Source organism: Protopterus annectens, chromosome 8.part0, assembly GCF_019279795.1.
Source record: "Protopterus annectens isolate FY-2018-M chromosome 8.part0, PAN1.0, whole genome shotgun sequence".
Lineage (NCBI taxonomy): Eukaryota > Metazoa > Chordata > Ceratodontiformes > Protopteridae > Protopterus > Protopterus annectens.
Genome location: NC_056741.1, coordinates 1,041,303,620 through 1,041,324,849, shown reverse-complemented (window position 1 = coordinate 1,041,324,849; position 21,230 = coordinate 1,041,303,620). Strand labels below are relative to the sequence as shown.

Sequence of the window (21,230 nt, the reverse complement as noted above, 5' to 3'; positions counted from 1 at the left end):
TTTTTTCTCATTTTGTACATGGGATTGATGTGTCACTCCAACATTGACCATGACATACAGAAAATGTCACATCAATGGGTTGCTAGCATAGCCAAGTGTTACTCTGTTATTTTTCTGAAGTGGAATATGCTTTAGTAGACGGTGTTTGTAAAATAAAAATAAATCATATCCTGACTTCTGAGTTTGTGCTGATTTTAGTTTACAGTCTCAGGGCAGATTATGGGAGGCGTGTGTGTGCGTGCTTGCATGCGTACATGTCTGCCTGTCTGTATGTCCATCTGTCTGTGTGTAAGCAGAGTCAAAGTATATATTGGGTCCTACATACAGATGATCTCAGTTAACTATTTAGTTCTTTAGCAAAAAAAAAAAAAGAAACAATAGTAATTAAACCAAGAGCATCTGTGTCATACCAGAGCTTCGTCCCTCTACACTAAGAAGTTGGCTGTATTTTATGAAAAATAAGTAAATGTACAAATCAGATTTTCTTTTTCTTTGGGAGGAAAGGATTATGACAGCTTTTATTTATTTTCCTCATTTCATGGCTTTATGCTATACACCTTCTGGTTGTTAATTTTCAGTTGTTTACACAGTTCAAGCCTCACAAACAACTCGTTATTTTAAGAGTGCTCTGACTGGCAGCTTTTTTACTGTACAACTAGCACTACTGTAAAATGTGTAATAGTATCACTCGTGACTGAAGTAAACAGAAGCACGAAACAAAGCCAAGTGTTTCAGTCTCCCCAAGAAATGTTGAGCTATTCTGTAACATCATACTGTATCTTTGGCTCACTAGCTATCAGTGGTCTTCAAAATGCATAGTCACTGTCTAATGACTTAGTAATAATAATAATAATAATAATAATAATAATAATAATAATAGTAAATGAATGGTTGACAGTAATAACCAGTAGCTTAAATTACTTTAAAGTAGTAATCACTCATGCTGCTATACAAAATCACTCACCACTCTAGTATCACCAACCAAGACTGCTGATTTTCCTCCAGTTCTCCTAGTATATTTTGGGTCCATTAAAGCTATATAGTAGGAAGGCACTTAAATATTAACAGATACTGCATCAGTCCTAAGTTTCCTTGCTGGTACTGTAAATAGTGTACAGAGATGTGAGTCTTTGGTCACTTAGGAAGTTAAGGATGGTAATTTAAAACAGATCATCTTCCAGGCCCCTGCTTGTAAATGTTTCATCTTTCAAGCCCCTGCTTATACTTATCAAGGGTACCAGAACTTGTCAGAGATTCGGGATCCATGGCTAGGCTTAAAAATGGCCTAGTGTTCGTTAGCCTAGTACATCCCTATAAACCTGTATCCAAATGTCTGCTATGCTGTATGAAAGATAAAGCCTCTCAAGCATGCTTGTGTTTATTGTCACTTCAGACACATGAAACCTGTGATCCCACTCAAAATGTGGGAAATGGGACAAACAGGGCAGAATGCATACAACATTCTTTCTACAACATTTGTTATGCAGTCCAAAGCACTTTTAGGCATCCATTAATAGCTTAATTATTAACATTATTTGCAGATAAAATGTCACTACATTCTAATGCTGAAATGGAGAAAACTTAGAAAAAGTAGTAAAACTTTATAGAGAGAAGTTCTCCTTGTCTAATGTGCCCACTCATAATTGTACATATTTTACTAATCCAGTGATGATCCTGTCACAAGTTTTGGTCCTTCTTACTTCGGAACTACATTCTAGTAAAAAAATATATATTTTTTTAGCAGGAACCTCAGAGAGGATAGACCACATACAGGTTCTTGAAGAAAATGGACTGTGATCATTTTGAAGTCCATCACTTGATCTTTAAACTCTTGACATACTCTATGACGACCCACCACTGCCAAACAATAGGTGACGTGGATATCCCACCTCCAGGCCAGTAATCAAGGAGCGTCAAACCTCACCACTGGCACCTGTGGGGGGACATTCACTGGGAGGATAATAGGTAAACACACAGTATTTACAGATGCAGCTCTCTGCATCAAGTGCAATTTCCCTTAAGGGCGCAAAGAGACCACAGTCAGTCCAGGGCTGGTTTCTACCTCTTCCTCTAGATCCCCAGTAAGACTCCCCACTTGCACAGCTAGAGAGTTGCGATCTTATCTGAGTGATCAAGCCAAGACCTCCAGCACACTCTCTGTCCAAACAGTGTTTTGTATCCCTGCCCAAGCAGCTCACACACACACACACACACACACACACACACACACACACACACACACACACACACACACACACACACACACACACACACACACACACACACACACACACACACACACTTTGAGGTTTGATTTGCACACACACACACACATACCTGGGAAAGGCTGGCACAGGTTTACTAGCTATACTTCTTTCTGCCCAAACTATAAGGTAGTTACCACTGCTACCAGTCACTCCTGCCAGCTACCTTAAGGCCCTTAACAAAGGTACAATCTTACTGTGTAATATTAATATTAATACAAATGGTAGTTTGACCAAGAACAAGGCTATTAAAAGTGGCCCACACAGTGTCACCAAATAAATATGCAAGTGCTCTCAGAAGTTAAATATCTCTACAAAGATCATACACAATGAAAGGTTTAAATATATGTAATAATAAATAATAAAAGAATGAGAAAATACTAAGTATATATTTACAATGACATCAGAGTTCAAAACACAATAAATATTTAAAATAACATTGCAGGACAGGCTCAGATAAATAAAGAAAAATAATATCTAAGCTACGCTTCACTATATTCCTGACTATATCTGAGAGAATTATACTATTCCCTAGTAATTTACTTACTAGAGCAAGGTAGATGATATGGTGAATGGTTCTTCTGTTATTGTCAGGTCCAGAGACAGAATACAGAATGCTCTGTCTCACTAAGGGACTTCTCAAAATAATATCTAAAATATTACTGCTGGGATAGCTTGCAGAATGAAATCAATTCTTGTTATCTGACTTCTAGTTCCCAGGCAAAGCCCCCATTGCTGAAGCTGGCAGGACTTAGCACCTACCTGTAAAAATACACATACATCGGCTTTTGCTCAGATCTTTGGCAGGTGATGGAAGTCATAAAACAATTGCATTCCTTCTTGCTTTCAGTGTAGTAATTAGTTTGCCCCAAAGACAATGTAGAAAGCTTCCTAGTACAGACTTTGTGTTTCTGGCTGCATTGAAACCTGTGAAATAGCATCTTTATAGCCTAACCTATAAAGTGATTTAATTTCAGATATTTTCAAAAGTTTGCTGGACTGAGGTTAACCCTCCAGTGTCCTCTGTTAAAACATATACATTTAAACAGTTACAACAGTGCATGTACATTTCTGTTCTCTGCAGTAGGCACACTGTGGATACAGTCCAAACTCAAACTCTTTATAAATACCTTTTCAACACGTCTGTACAAAGCAGTTTGATGTACACGACATACAATTCTAATACATTTGTAACACCAGCATCTTGTATGACCCACAGTTCTAATACATTTGTAATACAAAAGCATCTTGTATAAATCAATTTGATATTCTCAAATGACATATAATTATTTACAAAATTCCAGCTAGCTGTGCTGGCAGTACCTCCTTTTGTCACATGCTTACTGACTGTTCAAAGCATTGAAAAAGGCCATTATGATTTTAACGCACTGATATGAAAATGGTTGATAACTACAGTCAGTTCTCCTCACAAACGTAAGGCACTGGAAAACGTGGTTGCTCAGAAACTCACTAACTAAACAGAGCAGCATGGCTTCAATGATGTCTTAGGATATTCTTTAAAGTAAAAGTGCACCATACATTGAAAAAGGAACTATTAGATGAGTTGGAGACATGAGGCAGTATTCATAAACACAGTAGACAAACACAGATGAAGGTAGTGTGCACTTCATAAATAATTGCAATAGTACAGCAGAGCCCAGGTGCACATTGAACAAAACTTTGGTGGCTAAGCTATGCACATGAAGCTAAGTATCTGCAAAGTGAAAAGAACATGATTTATGCTGTAGAAGACACATACGATGCATATGGAAGCACACTGGCATAAATGTTTAAAAACAGAAAGACAGGCATTAGAGCAACACTAGGGGAAATGACCTATAATAAATTTCTCTTTCTGACAACAGGAATCATAGCTGTTAAGGGTACCACTGTAGCAGCCATAGCCAGACAATAAACAGCACCCTAATACCACCCCAGGAGGTACTTTAGGGTGTGAATTCTGTACACTGACCTCAACAGGCAGGACCTGAGGGATAGAATTTGTTTGAATGTACAGACACTGGATGTGTTATGCCAAATGTGTCAGCCTCTGGAAGTAAAAGGAGAAAGAGACAGGCACATATCATAACTGGTGTGACTCTGCTAGCCACAGGCATATTTAAAGGGCCCACTAGAGACACAACAAATATATCACAGGCTTCAGCCAGTCATGTCCTGCAGCAGTTCTTGGACTACCTTCTGGCCCACACAGACCAGTACATGCAGTTGTTAAACACTCAAGCTGACATTAGCCCCCCCCCCCATAATGTGATGCTGTCATAGCATATGCCACATACCAAGTGTCCTCAGTGTAATGAATACCACTCGTACTGCAACATGCAAACCACAAAACCACAAAATGAAGACGTACACACCTACCTCAATAGGCACCACTACTCTTTAAGCTGCTGGGAAGTATACAATAATACAGATCAAATCATCAGTGTGTGCTACCACTACCCTGACAATGTAGATATTTATGAACCTGAATATTGTATGCATTTAAAATTGTATGAAACTGAGTCTTGCACTTCAAATGTTACTGATTATGTCACATAACACATTCCTTAATTAAGCAATAACTGACGACATGGTGTGGTATATTGAATATTTACCCATGGTTGGTATGGTTTAAATAAATAAAGCCAACCATGGGTAAATTTCAATATACCACAACCATGGAGTCAGTTATTGTTATTATACACTGACATTATTTAAGAAAAAAATACTTACTTTTCTTAAATAATGTCCTTGTATAACGACGCATTACTGTTCTTCCACTGGTTGTGGTAGACTGCTTCCTTGTTTTGATGTACTGAGCATGCATATGGGACTTGCGTCCCATGCATACCCAGTACATCAATGCTTTGAAATGGAAGCAACGAAAAAAAAAAAGTCTCCGTTGCTCCGTTTTTTTCTTTTTTTTTTTTATTTGTTAAAAAAAAATTTTTGAGCACTTGTATATGTCACATTTATCCTTACTTAAAATGATATATAACTATCTACAGCACTTACTCCACCACATAAAGTGCCTGTTCTACCTCCTAAAGCAGGACTTGTGATTTAATACCACTACTTCCAGCTGTGTAAGACACACGCACACACACACACACACACACACACACACACACACACACACACACACACACACTAAAACAGTACTCAGTACCATACATCCCTGCTTGCAGAAGGCAAGAATTGCCAGGACAACATTCTGCAAACCAATAACAAACTGCATACAAAAATACTGGCTCTCTTTCCTCAACTTCTGCTACCACTGGTAGAGCAGGTCAGGTGGTACCTCTGCAGGTCACTGGACCTGCACTAGCACAGTTCACTGGAACAGGTGATGCTAGTGGTATCACTCACTGCCCTTTCAATCAGGGGCCAGGCATTAATATTATACATGGGGCCACTAAAGGCCCCAGCATATGTTCTTTATAAAGCTTTTGCGACCATTACCTGAAGTGGCCTTGTCTACTCTAAAGTCAGAATTGAGGAGGAAATGGGTAGCCCAAAGTGCAAGGCCACATGTTAGGACACCATGTGATGAACAGCATCATGCAGCAAAGGTAAATGATGCAAAAAAGGCAGTATCACAGACAGCTGGCAATAGAAGCTACACAGTGACTTTGCATGAGTGTATCAGACATTTGAACTCGTACCTTGGGAATGGGCTCAGAGGAGCTTGGTAGCACTGACTGTGACTGATAAGGCATTATATTATAGCAGCCATTCGGAAATGATCACACTAAATAACTCTATTAGCATAACTGCTGAGCTACAAGGCCTGTTTTAGTGAAATAAAAAACACTATCACCATACTATGACAGATCATCCTAGAATAAGCAACAGACCTGGATAATGGATTAATTAACCATATGGGCATGCTGATAAAAGATAAGGCAACCAGTAATGGGCCACAAGCCTTCACAGTGCAAACAAAGGGAGTATGAAAGTACCAGGCCTAGATACCTGCAGTGGAATGTGCAGGATATTAGAGTACAAGGGCATGTCAGTTTACTGTCCTGCTGTGATGGGTCTCATGCTGTGATGTGGCAGAGAACAAGAGTGTCTCAGGTTACTATCATACTGTTGGAGGAAGCTCATCCTGTTAGCTTATAGAGCATAAATACATGTCAGGTTACTGTCATGCTGTTGGAGGTCACCCTTCAGGTTGAAGAACACAAGTGCATGTCAGCTTACTGTCCTGCTGTATGTGAGCTCTACTTGACACATAATAACACCCAGACAAAGACCACCACATTTGCCATAGAGGGATAGGAGGCCTCCTACATAGGTGTTTCTCCACACACTGTCACCATGGTGCTGCAAGATAGTGGGCAGTAGTACCATGCCCATTGCTGCCTGCATTATGACAGAGGATGTGAATGTTGACAATGTTGTTAAACAGGGGTTTGGGGCAGACAAATAGAGGCACATTAACAGTGCTGAGACCACTCATATGTGCCAAATACAGCAATGCATTCACATGCAGTTATGTAATTCTGTTTCCACACAGCTGGACACATTCTATCATAAGACCAAAGGAATGGCAACATCAGAAAAACTTCACCATAATGAAGAAAGAGACATTACTGTTGGCTCCATACACAAATGTTGTGCATATCCTTGAAAATGGTAAAGCAAGCAAGGCATCCTGAGACCACATGCAGCTGGGAGTATTGCAAGATGCCAGTGCTGTGGGAAACCATACAAAACACTATAGTACAGGTGTGCCACAGGGTCACTGAAATCATACTGAATGGGAGACCAAGGCATAGAATATGGCCAGGGACAAGTCATCATAGGTGGTGGACCACAAGCACAGAAGCATCTCACAGAGGTGGATGAGTTGCTGGTGTCCTTATCTGGGGCAGGTGAGAGACCTTCATTCCTAATGTTGTCTTGGGTTCAGACATTGGGCTGTTGATGGCTGAACAAGTGTTTGTGGGGGATGCTTCAGGCCAGTATTACCTTATTCTTGTACTGTTGCAGTGTTCCACCAGTATGCATGCTGTATTCAGCTAAAGACCTATGCATTCCTATCCATCAAGTACACCAGTGATGCAGCTGAAACAGCCTACACCAAAAGGCATGTGCAGGCATATTATTAGCACATAGTTGCATGTGTGTCACATGTTTATGGGAGTGATACAGATACTTCAGCATTCCCACAGGTATGTTATCTTTATACTATCAGAGTTTCTAGTGTGGAGGTCTAACACAATGGATGGGCATATGTTGGATTTCTGCAAGTCAGCTGTGGCTGATGACAATGGCATGCTGCACATGGCACAGTCCAATGGCATAGTGGCACAATTAGAAATTAGTACATTATTGGGCATACACACAGCTTCTAGTGCAGAGTTACAGGTGAAGCAGGGATATACCTCTGGCATCTTGTGTGTTTAATGTCCATGTTAACTGCACAGAGGCTACACGGGAGATAGCACCACAGACAGAAATTGTCAGACTACTGCCTCCAAAATGTGTACACCCACCATTTGGGAGATCCACATAGGTAGCCACTGTCACCATGCCTCCAAGACATTCCACAACCCAAGTGTCACCCTTATCATCAATCAGCTAATGCGCAGGTCAGGGATCCAGGCACAGATGGCCCATATACACACCACATCAGAGATGATAAGCATGTTATGTGGTCTTTATGAGCAATTGCAACCACTGCAAAAACTGTGTGGCATCCTGTGATTTATGCCACTGGATATACCATAAACAGACTAAAAGCAGATGTGCCTGCTGAGAGCAGTGGTGGCCATATTTACATCCACTGCAGCCTTAATCAGGATGCTGGCAGATACCCACTGTGGCCAAGCAAGGGATTGGAAGTGTAGTGAATGGTCACAGGATAGATGCAGACAGATGGCATAAACTGTTCCACAGACTGCACCACTGTCAACTCTGGTTATGGTTGCCTAAGCAAGAACACTCCCATGGTCATGGCTCCACAATGGGGTCACACCATTAGGACAGCCACTCTTTGTCCTGCAGTTCCATGACATCCCTGTCTCCTAATGGTGTACTGAGGACAAAGCCTAGCCATGGCCACTGTCTGGGCCATGGACAGCAAGCATCTACTGCATTTTAACATGGGGGCACCATGGTGAGATTACTGTATATGCTGCCATAGTGTTACCCCATCCACCAAACAGGACACATCCAGTCCTGATACCACAGGGCTATATGGTGTGCCAAGCCAGTATTCCTGCCATGGAAGCTCCATCCCAACCCTGAAGAATGGATCATTGACTCCCCCAACACCATATCCACTTGCAAGGCTAATATGCCCTCCTCCCATAACCCTCCACCCTACATTAACATTACTATCACCTATCTCTGTGTCTCACTCCACCTGCAAAGATTGTGATAATTATGTCTCTCCACCCCTCTGACTTTCATGGTTATAGTAATGTTTGATACACAGTGTGGCCTGCCAGTGCTCTGAACCACATAGCTTAGGCATGTGAATGATTGAATCGGTTTTATTTTGTGTTCTCCATGTCATGACCCATAGTTTTGGAGCAGATGTCACCTCGTTGGCAGTGCCGCTATGTACTGCAGCTGCCTCTACCTCACATGATGGACAAATGCAGCTGGTTCCACCGTGATTCCTTTCCTACTCATCCTGTGCTGCTCTCACTGTTCTATCTGGCACTACTATGATGGTCCCACCTTATAAATGAACATGTTGCAGAATGGTGCAGACCACACATATCATGCTGCCATCTCTGGTCAGTATCATAGTACACCACCAAATGTGTCCAATCAGTGGAAGCAAGTCTTCGTAAGTTCAAACACATGTTGTATGATGTTTTTTGTCTGACACACTGTGATGTTTGCATGTTATCTCTACCATGGCCTTGTAAAAAAAAGTTTGTTGATTGAAAAGAAAAAGAATTCTGTGTATTACTGATGTTGATAGCCATGGTTATCATTAACAGTATAGATAATAATATATCTATTATTATTGCTGATATCATTGTTACCGTGCATTGTTTGCATTTATTAAGTCTGTTTTCATATATTGACATGCATTAATCTTGGTATTCCCCTGCCATATGTAATAGCACATAACAAAACATAAAAGCAGAATGCATGAAGAAATGCCATTTAAATGATTTGTTTTCTCAGCTTTTCAGGAAAAGACATACAATTAAAGTCTGTTTCCTAAATGAGAAGGCCCTGGACTTTTAACAAAATCATGCAATCTGAGATTTGTTTTCTAGAAGATAACAGGGCCTCATCTTCTGGACATCTGCCTAACATTTGCACTGAGTGTCTGTTTTCAGCAAAAGGAGTACCACAGACAAAGAAGTGCCATCACGAAGTACAGACTTCCAAGCTGGATACATAAAACCTGAACACCATCCTGCTTCTCGGACATTAAAGTGTCAAGAGGTCAGAAAGGAGTGACAAAACTCACAGGATGTCAATGAAAGCAACAGCTGAAAACCTCTTCTCCTCTCCCGGGTTGTATTTTTATTCAAATTAAATAATGAATTGTGGAAAGAAAGACAAATTGTTCCGAAGGCTAAGAAATGTCCATAACTGGACTCATTCTACTGCAGAACCAGAACAAAGAAATTTTAAAGCCCTCACTTCTGACAAGAGTTCTGTACTGGACAGACTTGTACAGGGAAGTCAGACTTTCAGACATTCATTCATGTTTCGCTTTCCAGTCATACTTGGGCTTCTGTTATCTAACACAGGCAAACTAACTATAACAGAGTTTTAGGACTGCTTTTCACTCTAAAAAGGGAACCAAAGACTGTAATATTGCACCTTGTTTATTCGTGACTTGGCTAATCTACCAATACAGATCCATTTTGAAGTAAGTGTGAGTGTAGTGTGCCATACAGGTAGGCTATCATGTCTGCCTGTAACTGAATTGGATTTTTACCCATGGAGGAGCCAGTGTGGATGTGCAAGGAACTATTTCCAGTTTTTCGGTGGATTTCCCATAAAAGGGAATAGATACAGACTGTAGGACTACTTCCCAGTACTCAGCATTGATCAAGAGATCCTTAATCAAGGAGAATCTGCTAATGCAGAACGTACAAACACTGAAAGTAAGTTTTGCCTGGACTAACCAGTATTTTGTTGCATGTCTTACCACACTACCAGGAACTGATATAAGTGGTTCTCTGACTTTTCTACTGTACAGCAATTTCATTTTTATTAATATTGCTTGTGTTAATAACTTCTATTTTATACAAATTAAGCCTTGTACATGCTAGCTGTTTTAAGTTTTTAGCTTGATTGTAACCCAGAACAATAGGTTTAGAAAGGGTACAAATAAGCGTTGACTCAACTTATTTTCACCTAAAGATAAATTTGAGCCGATACTAGAGAATATTATATTCCATCCTAATAGTTCTGACAGTCTGGGGGCTATAGATGGGATCATAAGCCATGGTTCCAAGGCATATACAGCATCACATGCAACTCACAATGGTGGTCACAATTATTGGTAGACTGCTGCCAACTACTATGGAAACAGCATATCAGGTCCCTGTGGCTTGCATTGTGTGCACCTGTCAACTAATGGCTCTGTGTAAACCCACCCTGAACAAAATGCTGGCAAAAGCCATACATGCACCAGATGTGGGAATCATGGGAACTACCTGGATGGTGCACAGACTTATTATATATAATACCCTGTGCATTGCATACCAAATGGCAGTTAATGGCATGTAGCCTTTACTTGTTTAAATACTGGAAGTCTTGTGGAGGAGGTGGGGCATAAATGCCAATGTAGATGATGCCAGTAGCCCCCCCAAACATCAGAAAACTTGGTTATATTGCAGAATGCTGCCAGCAGTGGTTCTCTCCTCTACTATCCAAGGAAACTTAATATGTTGCTCATATGTTGCAGCATCACATCGAGGAATTGGCATACGATTCACAAGACTAACAACTGCAAAACTCTCAATGTGCTCCCTGTCAGACACTGATAGGTTCCCTTAGCAAGGTGGTTAATGCTACATAAACCTTCTTGCCAACTGAGATATGCAGTCAATGTATCCCCTTGATTCCATGTAAGGGAAGCATATGTCAGCTAACTCCTGTGTGATTCTTTGTCCACAAGGTAACAGTTGACAATCTCCGTGCCAGGGAAGTGATGGTATGCTAGCTGCTGGTAGTCTCTTCTGGCTCATCACAATAATGTCATGTGTTTAAGGCTGCACCTCAATGTTTGATTTCATCATTTGCATACTCAACAGCTATCATTAACATGTGGACACTCATTGGTATGTCATTATACAATCACTAGCATACAACGCATGCCAGGCAACTTCTCCATCATGCTACCTGTGTCTCTGAGTCAAGCCCTCTCTGTCCATCATCACTCACCATGTTATTTTGCATAATGCTCCTTACTGTTTGTATCTGAGTGCCCCCTTCCATTTATCCATTTATCCCTTTTTAAAGTTTGATTTTGAGTTTCCTGAACATTTCAACAGAATACATAAATTGCATAAGTTGTGCAGTAAACAAAACTATATGGCAGTTATGTAAGTTTTTATGAATGTATATGCATGAATATGCCTTGTGATTTCTGAGGTAAGCTGCAAGCAGCCGAGAATCGAACCGGAGAACCTCTTGCTGTGAAGCGACAATGCTAACCACTGCACCACTGCGGACCAAAAACAGTTATTAAGTTTAATAACTCATGGTAAATTAAAATATCTCATCAATAAAGAAATACAAAATACAAAGTGAGTGGCAAAAGCAGAACAAATCAGAAAGTTTTCTTCCAAATTAGAAGCAAAAATATTAGCATAACTATGGGCTACACTACAGCCCATAGCAGAAACTTGCATTTCTGCATACACTGTCTATTAAAAAGATGTTATGTTTTAATATGGTGCCAACAAAGGCAGCAATTACTTGTATTCATTAATTAGTATACACAACAAAAATTTTATACAACCAGTCTTCCATGGCTTCTAGTCCGAAGTTACAGATAATGGTCATATATATATATATATATATATATATATATATATATATATATATATATATATATATATATATATAAAATTTATTAATATTAGTCATAACTGTTCTCATTAAATCATAGTGACATCTCTAGGCTTTCATCTAAAATCAACCTAGTGATGGCACTAGGCATCTAATACTGTTTTTTTCATATTTAGATAACAATTGCAAAACCATAGCCAGCACTCTATGCTCCCAAGCAACCTGGGTTTGATTAGCAGCTCAGAAGTTTGAGGTGCTAGCAGACAGGGATGGGTGTGCTGAAATGCCATTGAGTGTTCCATTCATCAAAATTTGGTATACTGAAGTTTTTGGCTTAAGGGGTAAGAATGTTTGTGTGAATATATAGGGGTTAGGGTAGGAGTAAGGGATAAGAAAGGAGATCAGGTGTTGTACGCGTGTGTGTGTGTGTGTGTGTGTGTGTGTGTGTGTGTGTGTGTGTGTGTGTGTGTGTGTGTGTGTGTGTGTGTGTGTGTGTGTGTTCGAGTGTCTTGTGTAGTGATAGTGTTACAGAAATAATTTTTCTACGTAAGATGCAGGGTTAGATTTAGGATTATGGTTAGGGGCAGGGTTAGGTTTAAGGTTAGCATGCATTAGTAAGATGGTGCAAGGGAGTGAACCCCACTGTATCACCTTAATCAGACCTCTCAAATGTCCTATTTTGCAGGAGCATTCCTATTTTAAGGTTTAATTTACTGATGCACAGGATGTCCCCATTTTTGGAGGTAAATCCCTATCTTCAGGCTTGATATAACCCTTCACACAATTTTCTGAAAACCCATCGTCATATGAGACTTTTGAATCTGTCTAGTGCACAGAAAACCACACCTCATAGCCAACATTCTAGTGGCAACAATAATTTAAAGAAAGAGGACACACATCTGACATCTCTCTTTCTCTTAAGCAAAAATAACTGACCTTCTGGTGTATAATTTTGCAATACAGTTTATGAATGTCTACAAAATTTATAATGTTTCTTTGATAATGTGCTTATATTGGGTCTATATTAAAATCTCAAAGAGGCGTTTCAGCGAGCGCTTCTTCATCGACACATACTGAATGAATGCACTAAACCACGATCATTCAGAACAGTGATTTCTTTCCCTGGGAAAGAAATCGCTTGCCCTCAAACCACAAACACACCACTTCAAACAAAACAAAGGGGGGGTATGCCCCCACACACACCCCCTAACTAAATATACCAACTCCAAGATCACACTACAGTGGTGAAAACAGCAAACTAAAATGGACGGCTAAGCTATTTCTTTCCCAGGGAAAGAAATCGCTGTTCTGAACGATCGTGGTTTAGTGCATTTATTCAGTATGTATAGATGAAGAGGCGTTCGCCAAAATGCCTCTTCGAGATTCTGATATAGACCTGCTTATATTTTTCCATCATTTTGGGCATCGACACATACTGAACGAATGTCATATCCCACATTCCTGATGGAAATGGGAAGATTATTTGCTATTTAGTTTTCAAATGTTATGCTAATGAGATGATCAGATTTTTTTTTACTAGATGTACCTACTTTTCAAGAGTCTTAGTTTCTATTTTCAATGTCTGTAGGTTGAGAGGTATGATTGTCAATAACACGATAACACAAACTATTATATTCATGAGCTACATCTGTTTAAATATTCTATTACATAATGGTATGATAGACTTAGAACTGAACATTTGATAAATGATGTGGATTGCTTATAGTGATTCATGTGGGCTACTTCATTTTAAGGAGAGTATGTGGTTATAGTGAGGGACTGTAACCTAGAAAGGGAAACAGAAAAGAAAAAAAAAGTGTTACCACGTTAAATTAGTCATAGTTTTGCATATGAACATTTAGCATTACTGCTCCAGTTTCCAATACCTGACCTAAAAAACAAAAAAAGTTGTTTGGAATTGTGGTTGGCATTTATCATAGTAAATTTGCTTTTGCTCATTTTAATGAAGTCTGAAAAATTCCTGACCTGTAAGCCAGAGCCAGTTAGCTATTTCTCTGTCTGTCTGTACAACAAAAGTATTGGCACAGATGTGAAAGCCATTAAGTGGCATACAGTCCCTGCCATTGACTACTAGGTATTACAGTAAAGTCAGCTCATTTGCCACCACAATGTCATAGTTTACCTATTAAAAATACAAGAGTAACTTCAGTAGCACTTACAGATCTCCTTCCAGAAAGCATGTTTATTAATGCTTCAACTCAAGGAGAGTGTGCTGTGCCACGGAACAATGTATCGAAGAAGGATCATTTTAAAATCATAACATTAACGGTTCTTAATTTGCTTATACTATTTATTTAGCCAAATATTGTAGTCGATAGTCTTTTTATTTGTTAAAGTGTCTTAACCACCTTAATACTGACAATACATTGGGTGAAGAGTGTATCAGAAAAATGTTTAGTATTTCCCAACACCTTGCTAGTATTAGCTCCACCAGAGAAAAGAAAATAGTCACATTCTAGAAAGGGTAGGATGGCAGACCTTTTTTGAAATTTAAGGGAGCATCCTAAACTTCTAATTTTACAATTTCTGGCAAAAGGAACATAAAGAAATAGTACTTCATTTTTAGAAGTACATGTAGATAAAATATTATATCACAAAGAAACAAAACCAAAGTCCACAGCGCTGATGTAAAATCCATGAAAAAAACAAACATCAAATTGGAAGGAAAGAGTAGAAACTAATAAATTTACTTGACGTTTTCATCCAACATACACAGGACTTCCTCAGAACAATCACATGACATATTTGTTTTCAATAACTAAGTCTTTAAGTCATATGACTGCTGTAATTCCATAGCAAATAATTTAAAAATTAGAAAAACTAAAAATTATTTTAAATAAAACTATGTAAATATTAAATATTTTTATTAAAATGAGTTATAGTTTTATTTAAAATGAATTTGTAAACAAATGTTAGCTTTTATAATTTTTAAATGATATGTTATGTAATGAAACTAGTCACACAGCTGTTAAATTGTTAATTATTGGAAGTTAATATGTCATGTGGTTATTCTGAGGAACTCCTGTGTATGTTGGACAAAAGCATTAAATATATTTATTGCTTTCTTCTCACTTCTGCCAAGTTCAAACTATCACAAAGAATGGAACAAGTCAGTACCTAAAAGAACCAGCTAGCTTGTAAGAATTTCAGGGCATCCTATAATTTGTAAAATCATTAGTTGCTGTAATGTGATATGAAATATTTTAGTGATTACAATGTAAAAAATTTTTTGACAGTCAAGCTGTATATAATAATTTTCATTTTATTTGATTTTATAAGGTGCTGTCTGGTTGCTTGCTTTATAAATAAAAGAAATGCACAAAAACTGCACCAACTACATATGAGACAAAGAAGACAGCTCCTAAGCTGATTTAAGAAGAAATAAAAAGATAAGAGCAAAGTTTGAAATAGAGTATATTTCTCTGTTAGAAACATATTATTAATGTACCCCTTTTAATGGAGAGTTAATTTAAAAATATTTTTATATACGTGGGAGTCAGTCACTTTCTTGTTTGTAATTTGTATTTGGATATTGCTCGCTGCTTTATTTGGTTGATTCATGTTTTGTTTTTCAACTGATGGAATCACACAACTTTCTACCTCAAAAAGAAATGATGTTCTATGGCATAAAATGTTGTTTCATCTGTTACTTCCTATTAAAGCGGTAATCATGTCTACAAATGCCTTACTTCATATAAATGCCTACAAATGCCTTACCTCGGGGTCCATCTCCTCCAGTTCATTCTCCAGCTGAGCAATCTCAGCCTCTGTGAGGCTTCTGAGGATGGCATCTTCATCCACATCCCGATACTTCTCCAAACTCTTCAAAAGCGACATCCTGATCACCTGTGTGGAGCCTTAAACAGCAGCAAATGGACCAGGCCTAAAAAAAAAAAAAAACAAGGAGGAAAACCACATAGTTAGAGCAATAAACATTCACAGCTTTCATCTAAAATGATAACAGTTTTTCCTCAAAGATTCTTTTCTATTAGACTGGTGTTAGACATCTGCATTTTCTACATAGTAAAAGCTGCTTTCTTCAAAGTCACCAGATTGATTAATGGCAGTTTTATGAATACAAAAACACAAGCAGCCTACCACATCGGTAGCAGGACTATCTGTTTTATTACCAGTAATTCCTTTCTTGGAAAGGAAATGTGTTACCTAAGAATAGATAAGAAATTTCACAAATGTCCCACACAGGCACATCTTTCTTTTAAGTTCATATGTAAATACTAGGCTAGTTGCTGTTGTGGACTATTTTAAGCACAGCCAGTTTCCCTTTTTGTGCTCAAATTAACTTCTCCCATTCGGTTAGAGATTGGCCTTACCCATCCCATGGTCAATAATTATATATTATCCTTAAAGCATGTAGGAGTAGCTTCTGTCCATTAGTAGTCCTGGGGTAATTTTTCTGTTTCCCATCCAGAGATCTAAGTTGTGATTGAAAATAGACAGAAATTAACTTTGTTTTATAAGAATGGGGAGTCTATCCCTCCAAACAGATCAATTGATGTTGCAGAAGAAGTTTAGAGCCTTAATCTGAGTATCTCTGATGCTATTTGACTTACTGATGTACAGTAAATCCAGAAGATGCCTTGCATGCTGGAGACAAGTCACTGCTTAGCAGTCTGCAGGATAATGAGTGTAATGACAGTACTTTGAGTCGGTCCATATTCTTTACATGTATATCTACATGTTCTTTAGGTCTTGTATCCTTTTAATAAGGTATTTCTGTGGGTGTTCAGTTGTTGCATGTGTCAGGACAGATACATGTCAAAGGGTGCATTATACTCAATGACTGGCTTAATGAGGGCTGATTAAAAGACATTCTTAGATCTAGACACAATCCTTTTGTTTATAAGCTGTGCAATATATAAAGACTTTCTTACAATAATGAACAGATATTTTTTCAAAACGTAGGTCACTATCCACATACATTCCCAAATCCTGAACAACTGGGTCAACTCTTAGGGGTCATATTGTCAATACAGTAGTTCCCTGGGGTGGGTGATTTCCCAAAGATTACAATAATGCATTTTTTGATATTTAGTTTCAGTCCATAATTTTGGCACCACTTATTTATTTAAGACAAACCTTCCTGCAGGATGGCTAAGTCATCTGGGGATTCAAAGACTGCTCCTAGCTTGCAATGATCTGCAAACTTTGTCAGTCAGAGCCTTTTTATATTGGCCTTTACTTCTGAAAGCAGATGCCGAACAGCAGAAGGCCTAGCACAGAACCCTGGGGACTACACTGGTGACTGGTTCTTTTGTGAAGGCAACTTCTCCTATTTTGATTGGAATTTGGCCAAAATCTTTGACCAGATCATGGTAAGCAGTGTGTACCATTTTGCCTTCATCAAAAAAACTACACCAGGTTGAATAAGCTTGACCTGTCCTTGATGAATCCAAACTGAGATGCGTCGAGTGTTTGGAGGTTCCTTATGTCTTGATTGATTAGTTCCATGGAAAGTCTTTCCATGGCTTCACATATAAGGTTAGTCAGACTTAAGGGATTATAATTGCCTGGTCTGTAGGAGGTCTTTCCTTATGTAGGGGAATGACTGTAGCTGTTCTTAAATTCACTTGGTAAAAAGCATGTATGGAGGCTGAGATTGAACAGTGTTGTTAGGGATGTGGTTAAATTATGCTTTGGGCTTTTTAAGAAGCAGCCAGGTATATTGCCAGGACCAATAGATACAGTATTTTTAGCTTTTGATACCAATTTTAGGACTTGATCTTGTGTTATAGGGGGAGGTGAGACCGTTTCAGGCATATCTTGAAGGACAGATGGAGGGGAGAGAGGGGTAAAGTTAGAACTAAATTTATTGGCCACTGGATTCACTACATCGTCAGCCTGTGTAGGTAATATCATTCACAGTCATCTCAGTGTACTGTTGCATTCTGCTTTTGAGATTCTGAACATAACTAAAAAAGACCTTATGACTGTATTTGGTTTATTTAGCTATTTTAGCCTCAAGTTTAACTTTAGTGGGTTTTATTAAGCTCCTGAGTTGTTTGTTTATTTCAGTGCCAAGGGCTCTAACCTTCTAGGAACTACTCTTCTTTCTTTGGTCAAAATTATTTTCCTTTTATTCTAAAGCTTGTTAATATTATGATTCCACCGTATGGATTTGTTTCTGGGGTTTTCCCTGCACTTGTACCTGCAGGGTACAACTGCATCTATGCAGCTGTTTACATGCCGGTATAGTGTGGTGCAGGATGTTTCCGCATATTAAGTGGAGTTAACTGGGTTTGTTGAGAATTTGAAGCTTTCCAATGTATCACTTAGGAGTAGATAGTTTGTCTTAAAGAAATTTCTAAAGTTACCTTGGGTGGAAGAGCTCTCTAGTTTCAATTTTATTTTGAAGGAGACTGCTTTATGGTCACACGTAACAAATGATGGAGATATGGAAGGGATGGTGCAAGGTGCTCCTATATTAGTAAGGACATGATCCAAGATGTTATTCCCCCTAGTGAGTACTCTGACTAAGTGTTCCAAGGTGTTTGTATTGACAAAGACCAGGAATCTGTGTCATTGTGCAGTAATGGTGATGTACTGGTGGTGCTCTGTTTGACTAGATCGTAATCAGCGACGGCAACACAAGGGAAAAAGCTACCAACACTCATGAGACGATGTGCATATAAGGTAGAATAGGTATGTACTGCAGTGCACGCCCACACCCAGGAAGACGAACCTTGTGGGTAATATCTTAATCCTTTCTGTTACTGTATGCATATGCAATTACACTGGCATGACAGATGATTCCTGCATTTGTTATGCATGAGTTTCAGAAGCTATGTGAATCATATATCGATTTTGGAAAAACGTTTAAAGGTGTATACTGTCTATACAATGGAGGAAGAAAGGGAAGAGAGGGCGTGACTGAACTATGAAAGTACCTCATGTACATCTATGAAGTTCAAGAAGGCAGCACATGGCAGGAAGGTGAGCCATGTTAGTACAAAGTAGCAGAATTTGAAGCTAGAGATAAAGCAGTTAGTGGTAATGTAAGGAATTCTATTTTCAGCAAGACAGTAGCAGATGCATCATGGGTAGGTTAAGAAGAGGAATGCAGAAGGTGAGATGGTAGTGGATTTTGCAAAAAGGATGGACAAGGCTGTGGTGAATACATATTTTAAGAAGAGCGAGGAGCATAGGGTGATGTACAAGAGTAGAGGACGATGCACACAGGTGTTTTGTATCCTGTGCAGGAGGGCCAGTCTGAAGAAGATTGGGGAATGCAAAGTGGTGAAAGAGTAAAGCGTAGTTAGGCAGCATAGGATGGTGGTCTGTAGGATGACGTTGGTGATCAAGAAGAGAAGGAGGAGTGTGAGGGCAGTGCCAAGGATCAAATGGTGGAAGTTGAAAAGGGATAACTGTAAGGTGGAGCTCAGGGAATAGTTAAGGCAGGCACCAGGTGCAGAGGTAGTAAGGCAGACAGCTAGAAAGGTGTTTGTTGTGACATCTGGACAGAGAAAGGAGGACAAGGAGACCTGGTGGTGGAATGAGGAAGTACAGGAGAGTATACAGAGAAAAGATTGGCAAAGAAGAAGTGGGATTGTCAGAGAGATGAAGAAAGTAGACAGGAGTACAAGGAGATGAGGCGTATGGTGAAGCGGGAGGTGGCAAAGGCTAAGGATAAGGTGTATGGCAAGTTGTATAAAAGACTGGACACTAAGGAGGGAGAAAAGGCCATGTACTGATTGGCTAGACAGAGGGACCAAGCTGGGAAAGATGTGCAGCAGGTAAAGGTGATAAAGGATAATGACAAAAACATACTCACAAGTGAGGAGAGTGCATTGGGCAGATAGAAAGAGTACTTTGAGGGGCTGATGAATGAAGAGAATGAAAGAGATAGAAGATTGGATGATGTGGGGATATTGAATCAGGAAGTGCAACAGATTAGCAAGGAGGAAGTAAGGACAGCTATGAAGAGGATGAAGAATGGAAAGGCTACTGTCCCAGATGACATACCTGTGGAAGCATGGAGGTGTTTAGGAGAGATGACAGTGGGTTTTTAACCAGATTGTTTAATGAAATCTTGAAAAGTGAGAGGATACCTGAGAAGTGGAGAAGAAGTGTATTGGTACCAATTTGTAAGCAGAGCTGTAGTAACTGCAGAGGGATAAAATTGATCAGCCACAGCATGAAATTATGGGAAAGAGTAGTGGAAGCTAGGTTAAGAAGGGAGGTGATAATTAGTGGGCAGCAGTATGGTTTCATGCCAGGAAAGAGCACTACAGATGTGAGGTTTGCTCTGAGCGTGTTGATAGAAAAATATAGAGAAGGTCAGAAGGAGCTGCATTGTGTCTTTGTGAACTTAGAGAAAGCATATGACAGGGTGCCGAGGGAGGAGTTGTGGTAATGTATGAGGGATTGGGAGTGGCAGAGAAGAATGTAAGAGTGGTACAGAATATGTACGAGGGCAGGGTGACAGTAATGAGGTCTGTAGTAGGAGTGATGGATGTGTTCAAGTTGGAGGTGGGATTACATCAATGATCAGCTGTGAGCTCTTTCTTATTTGCAATGGTGATCGACAGATTGACAGATGAGATCAGACAGGAGTCCCCGTGGACTATGATGTTTGCGGATGACATTGTGATTTGTAGCAAGAGTAGGGAACAGGTTGAGGAGACCCTGAAGAGGTGGATATATGCTCTAGAGAGGAGAGGAATGAAGGTCAGCAGGACTAAGACAGAATATTTCTGTGTGAATGACAGGAAGGACATAAGAATGGTGAGGATGCAGGGAGTAGAGCTGGTGTAGGTGGATGAGTTTGAATGCTTGGGATCAATAGTTCAGAGTAATGGTGAGTGTGGAAGAGAGGTGAATAAGAGAGTGCGGGCAGAGTGGAGTGGGTGGAGAAGAGTGTCAGGAGTGATTTGTGACAGACATATATGAGTAAGAGTGAAAGGGAAGGTCTACAAGATG

The 21,230-nt window shown here is 39.4% G+C and overlaps 1 protein-coding gene across 1 annotated transcript in view; it reads right to left on the bottom strand.

Moving 5' to 3' along the window:
• Positions 1 to 21,230, bottom strand: part of TMOD4 (tropomodulin 4) — a 504,246-nt gene that overhangs the window by 351,213 nt on the left and 131,803 nt on the right. Inside the window, exon 2 of the mRNA XM_044080521.1 lies at positions 16,011 to 16,176. Within this exon, the coding sequence (XP_043936456.1) occupies positions 16,011 to 16,130 (120 nt within the window). The 5' untranslated portion in view covers positions 16,131 to 16,176. The remainder of the gene's footprint in view (positions 1 to 16,010; positions 16,177 to 21,230) is intronic.